The 15,393-nt window shown below is 33.0% G+C and overlaps 1 protein-coding gene across 2 annotated transcripts in view; it reads right to left on the bottom strand.

Annotated features, from left to right (window-relative positions):
- wun (wunen) overlaps window positions 1-15,393 on the bottom strand; it is a 96,503-nt gene that overhangs the window by 27,459 nt on the left and 53,651 nt on the right. For both annotated transcript variants that reach the window (XM_065511956.1, XM_065511957.1), the window contains exon 2: window positions 12,617-12,768. In XM_065511956.1, coding sequence (XP_065368028.1) covers window positions 12,617-12,768 — 152 coding nt within the window. The remainder of the gene's footprint in view (window positions 1-12,616; window positions 12,769-15,393) is intronic.

Raw genomic sequence — 15,393 nt, 5'->3', positions numbered from 1 at the left:
AACTTTGTAAAGATATAGGAATCTTCCTTCCTATATCTCTATTGGATTCCGCATGAATCCCAATACTCCCGAGAATTCCAACTGCAGAAGGATCGGCGAAACATCTATGCGAAAGTCTAGTATCTAGAGCATACTAACTTTATTTTGCTTACATTTCTGTGGAAGATATTTTAAGAAATCTCATTAATTGGGTTCAAGATTAAATCTCAGGTACTGCAAGGCTCCACTCCAAATCTTACGCTATTTATTTTTCCTTTCATATATTTTGGAGATGACAACAACATTTGAAGTTCCTATTCCATCAATTAAAGTAGAGTTTCCAAAAACCGAAGAATTCACAAAAACGAGTTTCGGTTTTGTGATAATATATTAAATTTTAAGTATTCAGATGATAGGTTCATGTGTTCAAAATTAAAAATTAGGCACACATGATTCTGAATGAGTTAGAGCCAGTTTTTGACTTCGTATTTAAATATGAATTATATTTAAGTTCTATTTAAATGCGAAAATGAGTTTCTCAGTGCTTTTTTAAATGATACTTAAATGGCCGACGTTGGTCATTTAAATTCTATTTAAGTTTCATAAACTACCATATGTTTTTGACAGCTGACTTTTGTTGTTTGGTTTTTTTTCACTCTATTGTAGTAAAAAAAAACAAACAACAGCGTCTTGCTAAAAAAAGCGTCTTGCAAAAACTACAATTCCGATGCGGGGCAATTGGAGCTTCTTTTGTGCATTTTCCTACCAATAATTTTATTGTTTAATAAACTTTTATTTCTTATTGGGCAAAATGTATCAATTTTTGTTTTGGTTGAACAGCTGTTTTAAGCAAAACTATCGATAAATTTTTGATATTTAGTAGTGCTACCATACTTTTATCTTATTTAAATAAGACAAATTATGTAACAATGAAAAACTCAAACTGTATTTAAATACAACTTAATTTTAAGTTAAAATTAACTAAATACGTATTTAAATAGCAAGTCAAAAACTGGGCATTAGAGTTCACAAAAGTTGGTAAATTTCTTTTGTATTTTCTAAAATAATGGACCCAGAAATATGAAATTAGGCATTCATGATGAATAGTACCTTTTCTTTCTTCTAATTGTGGTGGTAAAGCAAACCGGGTCAGCTAGTACTCCATACTTTTATCGGATATTTGAAAATAAATATGATTTTGTTATACAAATTTTTCATTATTTTTTTCAAATATTAAATAAATGAATAGTAATTTGAAGTTCAATCGTCACGAAATTATCAATATTTGCAAATAAGTTTGTGTCATTCTATATTAAAAGATTTTCTTGCCTAGCATGTGAAATGCAGCCTGCTGCAATTAATTGTAATGCAATTATTGTAATACAATTTAAGACATTAAAGAAGTCTAAATATATTTGTATATCAATTCTAATATCAGAATCTAAAATGTTGTTGTTCACTGCTTTTTTCAAATACCAATAAAAATTAAGTTTTTCATTTCTTAGTTTTGAATTTTTCTACTGAAAATATGTAGTTTAAAAGCAAAAACCAAAGAATAATTGTCGGTTTCGGTTTTAGGCCTTGAAAAACCGCGGTTTCGGCTTCGATTAAAACCGAACACGAAACTCTAAATTAAAGACCAAGATAAAATCTAAACTTTCAGATATTCTTAAACGAGATCTTATATTAATGCAGGTAATGTAAATTTATTTTCATCTATTTAGGCATGATAATGATCCAATGTGAAATTATATAAACAGTAGGGTATTCAATCGATTAACCGTTAATCGGTTAACCGATTAATTTTTGACGGTTAACTGTTCGAATAATTTAAAATTTCCGATTTTCAAATAAAAAATAAACCGATTAATTTGTGTCGATTAACCGATTAACCGAAATTCCTTTTTTTTCACTTTAAACATTTTTTTTAGATTTATTTTTCCCTTTCAAATCAAATACAAATTAAAATTTGATATTTTTTGAACTTCCAATAGACATGATAAGTGAGTATGTATAACAACTGACATATTTAATTTACATGTCTTTGAAACTATGTTTGTATTTACATGTATAGACGAAACTTTTTTTGAAATGAGTCTTTTATCATAACTAAACGAAACTATTAAATTAATCAAAATCTAAAGATATGAGCAAATAGGCGATATGTATACAAAAATTATCTCAAATACCTTATTTGCTGTTTTTTATGTTTTTGTACACAAAATTCGTTGTTGTATTTTCAATTTAAAATTAAAATAGAAATTATTCAGTTAATCGAATAATTTTAAATTAACCGATTATTAACCGAATAAATCTAACCTCGATTAATTATTTGCTCGATTAACCGATTAAACCAGAAACCCGATTAATTGAATACCCTAATAAACAGATAGAAATATTCCAGTCTTGTATAGACAAAGTTAGACAAACCTTTCGACTCCCGCATCCAATACTTCTGAGAAATTAAACTGTATGCAGATCAGCGAATCCCATGATAAAATAATGCTGTATGATTTTATGTCAAGCAGGGCGAGTTCAAGATCACAGATAATGCAAGGTTCTATCTAAGAGTTTCCATCTCTTACTCTATTTATACCCTACACCAACATAGTGGGGAGGGTATTATGCGTTTGTGCAGATGTTTGTAACGCCCAAAAATATTAGTCTAACTGGTCCGTCTGGCTGGTTGTCCATGTAAACTTTGTGCGCAGAGTACAGGTCGTAATTTTGAAGATATTTCGATCAAATTTGGTACATATTATTTTTGGTACATATTATTTTTTGCCCAAGGACGAAGCCTATTGAAACTGGCTGAAATCGGTCAATTATTTCACCTAGCCCCCATACAAATGTCCTTCCGAAATTGGACTTTATCGGTCATAAATGTTTAATTTATAAATGTATCCCCACAAATTGAGCTCCAAATAAGTTTTATATCTACAAAATTCATGTCACCAAATTTTGTTACGATCGGTCCATAATTAGTCATAGCTCCGCAAATCACTTTAACGTGCATAAATCGCTTAAAAATTTTGGTATACTCACAAAATTCAACATAGTAAACTTTCATATAGACATAAATCACACGACCTAATTTCATGGTGATCGGTCCATAATTGGTCATAGCCCCCATATAAGGCCCACTTCCGAAAATCATTCAAAAATATAAATTATTGAAATTTAAAAAAAAAAATGTTTTTGCTCTTTTATTTAGTGTAGGGTATTTTATGGTCGCGCTTGACCGACCATACTTTCTTACTTGTTTTAATTTGTCTAAATGATCTTGTATGTTGGACTTTTCATTCTTTTGGAGATAATACAAATATTTTACACTGGTATTCCTTTAATTACATGTCAAGCTAATAGGAGATTCGAGTCATAAACCAAAACTTCCAGATATTCTTTAACGGTATCTTATTATAATCTATGAATGGGGTCGTGGGAATAAGTAAATTTTAATGATCGGTTTGGGTCATGTTGTTTCATCTGTATGTTTGATGTTTAAGACTTATTGAGGTTCTTGTAAAATGAACTCCTTTCCTAAATATTTACGCCATCTATAACTCGATGTTTCAACAGCCCGAAGCATAGCTCACTTGGGTCCAAGCGTAGTTCCAGTGTTGATACCTTGGGTCCATTGTTTCTTGGCCGCCGTCATTCTTCAGCAATCCTGTTGTTTGGAAGAAGGAGTGGATTTTACATAAATCACCTCTGGCTAAACAGGCTTTATCAAGGTGTTTTTTTGTTGCCAAGAACTCTACGTCTCAGAAGATGTTAGTGGTTTCCTCTTCTTTCTCATCATTACAGCTTACAGCCTTTGTCTGAATTCGTTAGATTTTATGAATGTGCGGGCTTTCGCAAGTGCATCAGTGCTGTGTTTTTTCCTTATATGTTCCCGTATCCTGGTAACCGATGAATTTCTCGCTATCTCCTCTAGATACATCCGGCATTCTTGCATAATTTTCAATGTGATGTAGATGCTATTTAGGGATCTAGTGACTACTTTGCTATCAGTAAATATGTGGATATCCCTGCTCGATATTCCTTGATCCACGGCTTTTTATATAGCCATTATTGCAGCTTGAGTTATGACTCCATAATCAGCGTGCTCTTCGACCATTTAATTTTCAAAAACCATCGTTTGCTGGAAACTATAAATTTCGATTTGGAAACGTCTTAGTCGATCACATAAAGAAACATTTATACTTTGACACATTTAAACTGAAAGACTTCGTTGCGGCAAGACTGTTCAAGGTCTCCAAATCATCTTCCAAAATCGTAATAGAATTATTCCGGACCAATTCACTCACCGTAGGATGACTTTATGATGAAAATGCATCATACGCTTCCCATATTACGTTTTCAGGAGACCTTAGTATTCAGGATCCAGCTATCTCTATTCGGCATCACGAGTAGGAATTACATCTTCAGTTTACACAAAGGCATTAAAGGCAAATTAAACAGCGTTACGCTGTTGGTCTTCTTAAATATTTCAAAAGTAAGGCATATGTCAGCAAGACAACAACAATTCAACAGTTAATTCAGTGAAAACATATTCAATAACTTTTCTTCGAACTGTTATAATAAGCGTAACATCAGTATGATGGATGAATTGTTTGGCATCAAAATTCATAGATTGTCCAAAATATATAAATTTACATCCACCTATCCCAACTCTATATGTTAAAGTGGAAGGTCACTTTCATATAAAAGGCTAAAAAAGGTCGGAATAAAGACAACGTAGAATATAAATTAACGTGGTCGGGCCTTGAGTGCCGACCACTGGTGTAGGGTATAATGTAGTCGGGCTTGGCACACCTAACATTTTTCATGATACAAATACTATGTGGCATGTGTCAACACTTATTACGTCGATTCCTTTTGTGTTGCATTTAAATCCTCTTGATCCATAAAGTACATTTCAAGTATCACTCACCCACTCATTTAGTCAGTTATTCATTCATACATTCAGCTCAATCAGTAGACATTTCAGTTGGCTGTGCCTTAATGACAGACAATCCTTAACGAATAAGTAGTAGTGGTTTCAAATAAACACACGCAAACACATTGTACTGCCACTCTTTGGTTGGAAAGGTCATGTCTTATAATGTAAACAAACGAAAAAAAAATAATGAAAACAAATAAACTCTAATAAACAAATTCCCATTTAAATCAACATATTGCATCATACATGACTACTAAATACTCACTGATCGTACAGCTATGAAGAAATAAAGAGAAAGTGCAACGAGCAAAAATATAGAAGTGGCATTTGTACATACATTTTACTTTCATAATATAAAACGCATAATGTTATCAAAACACTTACTAACATTGTTTTGTGAGTGTAGTTATTTATGTATTCGCTGCATTGACTTGCATTTCAAATAGCAGCTTGTCATTTAATGGTTTGTTAAACATTAAGCAGCTGTATTTGGCGATTAGATAATGAACTTTTTTAAACATTTTAATTAAATTTTTTTATTATGTAAGGATATTTTTATGACTGCTTTTTCACTTAAAACGCTCCCTAATTGCAATGCAACTGTCAATGTTTAATGACAGAAGTGAATGACTTTCAATTATTTTTAGATTTTCCTATTAAGTATCTGGGCAGATGTGAAGTTTATTATGGACTTTAAACAATAATGATAATATTAATATCTAGATACTAGTCTTAAGTCTCAATCAGTCAAATATGTACCAATTTCAATCTATTTGGAAGAATCGTATCCATGAGCTACACACAACTCATGGTTGAGTTAACCTACTGTAATGTATTATTTCCTTAACGGAATAGTTAATCGATTTTGTTATGGGTAAAGTGGTTAAAGCCATCACTGCTCTCAAACGTCACTTTAACCGTTACGTCTGACTCTGTTAAGTTTATCAGGTTGATAAATGAGAAAGATTTTTGTTATGTCGGTGCTCGGCGCACTTTCATTGGACCTGAACCATTCTTTGACATTCCGCAGGGATACTCTATGGAAAGAATTCGATTTTGGGTTGAATTGGAATTTGCTCGTCACTGGGATAACTTGTCGGGACTCAGGCATTTCAAACGAATCATTGTCCTGTCCACAAATAGAACCCAAAACAATGATTTGAGAATACTTAATGGCATATCTACATTGTGGTCCTAGATACGACCAGCTGCAAGACGATACCTCTAAGCACGTACTTTGTAGCTGTACGTAGCTGTAGCTGACGATGATTAATGTGAAATAGTTCGAAAGGACTCAATGGCCCCCGGTGATATTTTTACTTCAACTAACAGGATAAATGGCTTCATACGTAGCCTAGACCTGTCATGATGAAGCTATGGGGTACACAAAATACCCTATGGGTTGCAATGCTTGAGGCCTCACTATTAATAATCTCTAAATATGAGATGAGGTCAGGTGTATTCATGGATTGCGTTGCATTTTTGAATGAACACGGTGCGCACAATGAACTGGAGTTGTGCTGGGTATATAGTTATGAGGACCACCCTGGGAATGAACGACCGATTTTTTGGCTAATAGAGGTGTCCAACGAGCATTATTGGGCACTAAAACTTTCGTTGCATTCCGCGTGGAAATAATATGTTCTTGGATTGAATTGAAATTTGGCGGATAACTTAAGTGGAATCCGACAGTCCAAACAAAGATCCAAAAAGTTGTTATCCCTCAGAAAGAGCGATTTGAGACTACATACTGGATTATTTGAGTGACAAAACGGTGAAGATTTTGTGTGTTGTAGGATGAAACCTGTGCCTTGTGACAGGCCAATGTTTGCATCGTGCAGAGCGAAAAGGTTCGGATGGACTTTAATGGCTCTGCGATGTCTTTGTTATTTCAACAAACAGAATAATTGGCGTCATACGTAGCCTTGATCTGATATAATGAAATCTGCACAACTTATCCAATGGGTCGTAGTTCTTGAAGCCTCAACAAGGCTTAGAAAAGGCTTTGTGAACGGACTATCCTCGTGGAATTCCTTCGCCAGATTTAGTGCCTATACTTTTCATTTATAGAGGTTAGATTAGGTTACGTGGGTTGCTCGCAATTTAGCGAGCAATTTAGTTCACTAGTAGGCCTTGTGGTACCCTTAAAAATACTATTCCTTTTATGCTTAGAATCATACATGAAAGGAGAATAGTTTCCCCTCCCTAATTGCGATGGCTATGTGATTCCTGCAGTCCCCGTGAGAACCACGGTACTTCTAATAAAACTTATCATATTTACTAGTGACACATCTATAAGACAGTCCAGCTCATGCAAAAGAGCTCTAACAAGATGTAGTAGTTTACGCTCCTGTAAGACCGGGCAGTCACATAGAAGGTATTTTATTGATTCTTTCTCATCTGCATCTAATCAACTTCTGCAATAGCTATTGTTGTGTTAGTTAATGACTGTGTCTATTTTATTATTTTATCTTACATGGTGATGCCATATTACAATTATTACATACACATTATATCTTAGAGATAGTGATGCCATATTCTTATATTTATGTTATGATAATGGTAAGACATAAATGTTACATATGCAACATCTTCCCTCTTAAAGGTAAATTTAAATAAATACAATAAGTGTATACAGTTAATGAATAGTAAAAAATACAATTTAAAAATTAAGTTTATAAATTCAATTTTCTAGGTTGCCTTATAACTCTACCTTTTCTCGTTATATAGCTGTTACCATCATTATCTGCAATGACTGGTACTTCAGTATGTATTTGGTTATCTTCTTGTAACTCATTATTATCAATATTTTGAAGTTTATTATCTTCTGGTGTTTTCTTTATATGATCTTGACTTCTTCTGTAAAGAATACCATTGTTATCCTTTACAATAAATGACCTTGGTTCTTTACATGTATCTATAACTTGGCCTTGAAACCAACAACTTGTAGGTGTTTTCTTGAACATAATAGAATCTCCTTCTTGCACAGGACTTATTCTTTTTGATGTTTTGTTATAATAATCAGTATATTTCTGAATGTTTGAATTCAATTTCTCTTTATATTCATTATTATTAATAACTTTTGGTTCAAAATTTTTTGTCATAGATGGAATCTTTGTTCTCAAAGACCTTGACATCAGCAGTTCTGCTGGACTTGGCAAATTTCCCTTCGGTGTTGTTCTATATTGGAGCAACGCTATATATGGATCTGAATGACTTTCCTGAGATTTCAACAACATTTTCTTAATTGTCTGAACTGAACGTTCAGCTAACCCGTTGGATCTTGGCAAATATGGACTAGATGTGTAATGCTCAATTTCCCAATTTTTGCAAAAATCATTAAATTCCTTAGAACTAAACGGTGGACCATTATCCGTTAATAACGTGCATGGAATTCCATGTCTAGCAAATATAGATTTCAATCTCACTATGACCTGAGAACTATTATAGCCAGAATTTAATAACTCTATCTCAATGTATTTATAATAATAATCAACAACAAGCAAATATGTTTTCTTATTAAATTCAAATAAGTCGCAGCCTAGCTTAAACCATGGCATAAGCACGATTTCATGGGGAATCATTTCCGATTTAGGCTTCGAACTTTGATGTCGCATACAAATTTCACAATTTGAAACAACATTCTCTATATCATTATAAAGATTTGGCCAGTAAATCGACTGTCGAGCCAAATCTTTGCATCTCTGTATGCCCATATGTCCCTCATGAATCTTCGATAAAATTGAGCTACGTAAACTCTTCGGAATTAGAATCTAATGATTTTTTAATAAAATGTCATCTAAAATCGAAATTTCATCTTTTATTTTAAAGTAAGGCATTACATCCGGTTCAATAAGTTTTCTGTTTCGTGGCCAGCCGTTCCTAACATGTTCACAAATCTTTGCAAACGTTGCATCATTATTTGTATGTTCCCTAAGAACGTCAATTTTCGCAAAAGGTATTTCCAAGCAACTTGCCAATAAGTTCCAATGAAGCGAAATTTCCCTATCTATTTCCGTTAATGACGTCTCCGTTAATGGTGCCCTCGACAAAGTGTCAGCTATTAGTAATTCTTTTCCAGGCTTGTATTTAACTGAAAGATTATATAATTGTAAACGAAGCATAAATCTTTGAAGTCTTGCAGGGATTTTATATAGAGGTTTGTCAAACAAATTGACTAACGGTTTATGATCTGTCTCAACCAAAATTTTCGATCCATAAACATATTGATGAAATTTCACACATCCAAACAAAATTGCAAATAATTCTTTTTCTATTTGTGCATAATTCTGTTGAGATGCCGTTAACGAAACTGACGCGTATGCAATTGGATGTTTGTCATGCATAATTGTTGCCCCAAGTGCAAATTTAGAAGCATCTACAGACAGTATCAAATCCTTATTTGGGTCAAAATATGTCAGTACAGGTGACTTTGTTATTTCCGTTTTTAGATTATCAAATTCATTCTCGTGTTTCTCCGACCAATGCCAATCAATATCATTCCTTAACAGTTCTCTCAAGTTCTTGTTCTTCGAAGCCAAATTCTCTATGAATGATCCTAAATAATTTATCATACCCAAAAATCGTTGCAATTCCTTCACACACTTTGGTCTAGGCATATCAATAATAGATTTTATCTTCTCATCATCCGGTTTAATCCCAAAATTACTAAATACGTGCCCTAAAAACTTTATCTCAGTCCGTAAAATCTTGCATTTATCCTCATTAAACTTTATACCAACTTCCCTTGCCCTTTGAAAAACTGTCTCCAGAACTCTCAAATGTTCCTCCCTGGTTGAAGAGTAAATCAAGAAATCATCTATATAAATTATTAGCCCGGGAATATCCCCAAACAACCTGACCATTTCACCATGAAAAATTTCCGGTGCAGCATTAATTCCAAATGGTAATCTCAAAAATCTATAACGTCCAAAAGGAGTATTAAAAGTACATAACCTTGACGATTGTTCGTTCAATGGAATCATCCAAAACCCACTGTTAGCATCAAGCGACGAAAAAAATCTTGAACCATTAAGTTTTGCTTACAGTCTTCAATGTTAGGAAAAGGAAAATGTGGCCTCAAAATGGCCTTATTTAAATTTCTAGGATCTAAGCAAATTCTGAGATTTCCATTAGGTTTCGAAACCAGAACAATTGAATTTACCCACTCTGTTGGTTCACAGACTCTTTCAATCACATTTAAATTTTCCATTCTATTTAATTCTAATTTCAATTTATCGTGTAATTTAAATGGAATTTTTCTGGGTGGATCAACAACAGGATCAACATCCTTTTTTACTTCAAGATTACATTCACTATGTAAAAGACCAAGACCACCAAACACATCTGAATACTTTTGAATAATACTATTTAATGATAAAATATTTACATTTTTAATTAAATCCATTTCAATAGCCGAATTAAAACCGATAATATTTTTACACTTAATGTCTACTATAAAAAACTTTAATATATAAATATAATTTGCATAAACAACTTTTAAATTGATAGTGCCTAAAACGGGCAACTTTTCGCCACTAAATGTAAAAATATTAACGTTTGTTTTGTTTAATAAATCCTTCAATTTTAAATTACAAAAAGTTTCATTTGATATTATGTTGGCCTGCGCCCCAGTATCTATCTGACATACCATTTTGTTATTTTCGATAAAAACCTCTATATTCCATTCCTCCGATGTTTTCATTGTTTTTTTAGAAATGGCGCCAATAAATAAATCTTCTTCTTCGTCCCCGCCGCCTTCATAGTCGTCATCTTGTTCAACGGTGACATTTTTAACAAACCGCTTTTTAGAAAAGCACATTTTAGCATAATGACCATTTTTCCCACAATTGTGGCACTTTGCTCCTTCTGCTGGACATTTGGTCTTATGTGTTTGACCACATCGACTGCACTGTACATCCTTTTGTTTGCTGTAGGAAGATGATTTAAAGGGTTTTCGCCTTAACACATTTATAACTGGTTCATCGTCATCGGTTACTTCAAGTTTTATTGCATTTTCTTTTGCCATAGTTATGGATTTAGCAATGCCAACAGCCTTATCCAACGAAATACCCCCTTCTGCCAGTAATCTTTCGCGTATATTCGCCATTTTAGGAGACAATCCGCAAGTAAAAATGTCTCTGACCAAATCCTCTCGCAAGGCACCAAATTCACAATTTAAACTTAAATTTTTTAATGTTGTTACATACTCATCAATTGTTTGATCGTTATTTTGTTTGCATGTAAAAAATCGGTGTCGCTCCATTGCAATATTCACCTTTGGGGTAAAGTAGCACTCAAATTTTTCGACCAATTGTGAATACGAAATGACATCCAGATCTTCATTGAATGAATTAAAAATTTCCAACGATTCACTGCCTAGATGATGTAGTAGTAGAGCCACTTTGCGCCGATCTGCTTGCATCTCTAGATTAGTCGCCGTCATGAAAATCCTGAATGTAGTATACCACTGCTTCCATTCTTTTGCCAGATTTGTGGCCTTTAAATTTATGGGCTGCACCGTGGTTGCAAAAAATTGACCGCCTTCTGGAGTTGAGTTCATTTGTGCTGAAGATGAACTTTGTTCAACCGACATTTTGTTTTTATAAAAACTCAATTTCTTTATTTTTTTAACTTTTTGTAGTCTTCACTTCTGACACCATGTTGTGTTAGTTAATGACTGTGTCTATTTTATTATTTTATCTTACATGGTGATGCCATATTACAATTATTACATACACATTATATCTTAGAGATAGTGATGCCATATTCTTATATTTATGTTATGATAATGGTAAGACATAAATGTTACATATGCAACAGCTATAACCATACATTCCGATTTGTGTCCAATCATATAGTGCACAGTAATTATGCCCGTAAGAAGCCTGATAGAATTCCTAACCAGAGACAAAAGAGTCCTGGTCATATACTTTGTCAGAGTGGGCCAGAGCATTCTGGATATTCTACATCTGACCATCTGAGTTCCGTCTCTCTCAAAGCCCATTAATCTATCAAATTCGATACGGTCACCAAGGCAATGACAATATCCCTTTGCACAAGAGCTACGTCCAGGGACGAAGTCATTTCCCCGGATGCCTTCATGTCCTGGAACGCATATCAACTCGACGTGATGTTGTGTCAGTTGTGCCAGAGTGTGGTTACAATTGAGAAGTCATTTTGACCTAATAACGTTGGAGTTAAGAGCCTTTATTGATGATTTTCAGGTAGATATGTTCTCGGATTATTCTAGCGGCTGTATCGATAGATCTCTGCCGGGAAAACCGTGCAATCGAAGAGATAACAAAAGGTCCAGTTCATCGGAGAAAATTCCCGACCCCGTGCTTCTTTCTGTCTTTGAACCATCAGTGTAGATTGAGATCAAGTCATCCCTTAGGACAGAATTCGCGGACCAATCATCCCTTGTCGGTATATAGATTCTAAATGTTCAATCAAAATTCGTTGTAGGTAATTTATAGTCCGTTCATATATAATAACTAAACGTTATCCTAGTTAGACCCAAATTCGTATTAGAGCTGTTATAAATCTTAGAAAGTTAAAAATACTTTTATCTTGTTAACATTAGCCGATTAGAAAAAAAATCTGAAATTTATTATTTTCTCTAATTCACAATTTTTAATAATCGAAATTTATAACATAAACAAAAAATCATAAACAGCTTAAATTACTTACCACGCCAATTGGTAGCACCAGACCAATAATGTACAACATCCAACTTTTAACCGTCGATTCTTTGAAGGGATGCATCAAAGATTCATCATCACAGAAGAAACCGCGTTTATATGAATCTCCCCATAAAAAGAAGCATAAAATGGGAAAACCAACTGTAAATAAACGAAACCAAAAAAATAATAAGGAAATTATTCTAATACTCGTATTTCTTTATTCTAAAAATACAAAAGATATCGACTGGAGTATAGAGTATGAGAAAAATGCAACAAATTGTTTATAATAAAATGTGTAAATTAACGCAAAAGTCATAAAAATCTTTACGAAACAACTTCCTCAATAATCAAATTGGAAAAACAATTTCTATAAAAACAATCGAATAAAAAAACCAAATAAAAAGACAAACACATCAAATGAAAACCAAAGGTGTTTTAAGGCAATAAAATTTTGAAGAAAAAAGTTATTATGTTAATGCACTCGGAAACCTAAAAAAGAATTTAATTGTTTTACTTGACTGTATGAACTTTTTAAAGTTTTGAAGTTTATTTTCATTTTTATTATTATAAACAAAATTTTTACATTTATTTATGTTTAGTGGTAGAGTGTTCTTTTAACTTTTCAATTTATAATCAGGTCTGTGATTTTCTTGCAAATGCATGGCCAGTTATACAAAATCATTATTTGTCAAAATTATGGAACAAATGTTTTCACTTTACATTCTACATCAGATGCATACAGTTTATACATATTTTCAATTTGTTAGTATATGAAAATCACAACTCTGTTTAAAGTCGTCATATTTAAAAGAACCAGCAATTATTTATTACTTTATTTTCATTTTTTCATTTGACAAGTGTTACAAATTTCAAGTGATATTATGGATTTCATAATATTCTATTTAAAGATTAAAATTTGTGTCATAAACGGAAGTGGAATGTGAGAATAATAGAGTCGGCAAAATGTTTGATTTGATTTTTATCTTTATATTATTGTAAATATATGTTTTTGAAGTGTGGGAAAACCCCATTAACGGCCACTCAGGGTTTTTAAGTTAAATAATTATTTTCATTTTATAAAAAATGAAATTTAGTACCAATATAGGGCAGTAAAAAATTACTTATTACGTACACCCCCACATTCAGTTATTTTTATACCCTTCACCATCGTTAGAAGGGTATATATAAGTTTGTCATTCCGTTTGTAATTTCCACAATAGCGAATAGCGATAGCGAAGTCGATTAAGTCATGTCCGTCTGTCTGTCTGTCTGTTGAAATCAATTTTCTGAAGACCCCAGATATCCAAATCTTCAATAATTCTGTCAGACATGCTTTCGAGAAGCTTCCTATTTAAAATCAGCAAAATCGTTCTACAAATGGCTGAGATATGAGGAAACAACCAGGACAACCTCGATTTTTGACCTATATCTGGATTACTAAGTCATTAATATAGACAATGATAGATGTTTGCAAGACCTTTTTGACCTACAATGGGTCAAAATCGGGAAAAATATTTTTTAACCAGAATTTTTTTTTCACCAAAAAAAAAAAAATTTAGAAAAAAAATTAAAAAAAAAAATTTTAAATAACAATTCCAAAAATTTTTATTCCAAAAAATAAAAAAAACAGCTTTGTAAAAATAAAAAAATTTTGTTTACCTAAAAATATTTAAAATTTTTATTATGAAGTATAATTTGTTGAAAGGTATATAAGATTCGGAACAGCCGAATATAGCTCTCTTACTTGTTTATTATGGCTTATATTGTTTAAGATCTGGTATTAGATGAATATTCTAGCCAATACTTTTATTTAAACAGAGGAATGACCAACTTGTCGAACATTACTTAGGTGCTGAGCAATAATCACGTCATTGTCTATAATCCATTATCCTAACTCATTCTTTAATGAGAGCGAACGAGAGATACTGAAGGCCAGTTGTTAGGAAGTTGGACTACGAAAATAGTGGAGAGATGCAAACATTGCCGGAAACAGTTAAACAAGGCAGAATGCGATGGTATCGGGGTCTCATTTAAATCCTCAATTAACGGTTTTAAATATATTATTAGGAAGGATAAACGTAAGTCCTGCAGAAACTTCTGTAGCGGCATTAAATAGAGTTTAGGGTCTAAAAGGCTTCTCAAGATTCTATAATTTATTACGAGAAATTTTTGAAGCTGCATTGATAACAGTTCACGGTCTAGAAGGCTTTGCAAGATTGTATCATTTGGTCCGACCATACCAACATCTTATATTAAGATGTCCAGCCTATAGAAATTGTGTGCGCTACTGCTAGGAGCATCTCAACACATTGATATCAAGAATCTTACTAATCGTATCTATATTCCATATAGATGGATATAAGGTAGTTTACATTCCAAATGGAGGGGAAATATCCCTTTCGAACAATCAGCTTTACTCTACTTCCTTCTGATGAAGACACTGGAAAGCATCACTGATGTCAAAATTACTCTGTCACATCATTGGTATAAATAACAAAGGTATATCAACTGAATTGCCTGTCCCCATACAAAAAAAGAAGTTTATGCCGTACGTCCAAAGTTTTTTTGTTAATGTGATGCTCGGACTTGTGAATGAAACTTGCTGTGAATCATATGTGATGCATAGGACAGGGAAAGGGTTAAGATCTCTGTACTACAGGTAATTTATTTCAATTGTCATTCTGGACATAACGTACAATCGAGATTAATGATTGACGCCATGAGTAGTCTGGGTATTAATACTACTTTCGTGTCATTTGTGAGAAAACTCCCCACTTTCAGGTA

Source organism: Calliphora vicina, chromosome 5, assembly GCF_958450345.1.
Source record: "Calliphora vicina chromosome 5, idCalVici1.1, whole genome shotgun sequence".
NCBI lineage: Eukaryota > Metazoa > Arthropoda > Insecta > Diptera > Calliphoridae > Calliphora > Calliphora vicina.
The sequence above is the reverse complement of the archived record's forward strand: the minus strand, read 5'-3'. Positions and strand labels throughout refer to the sequence as shown.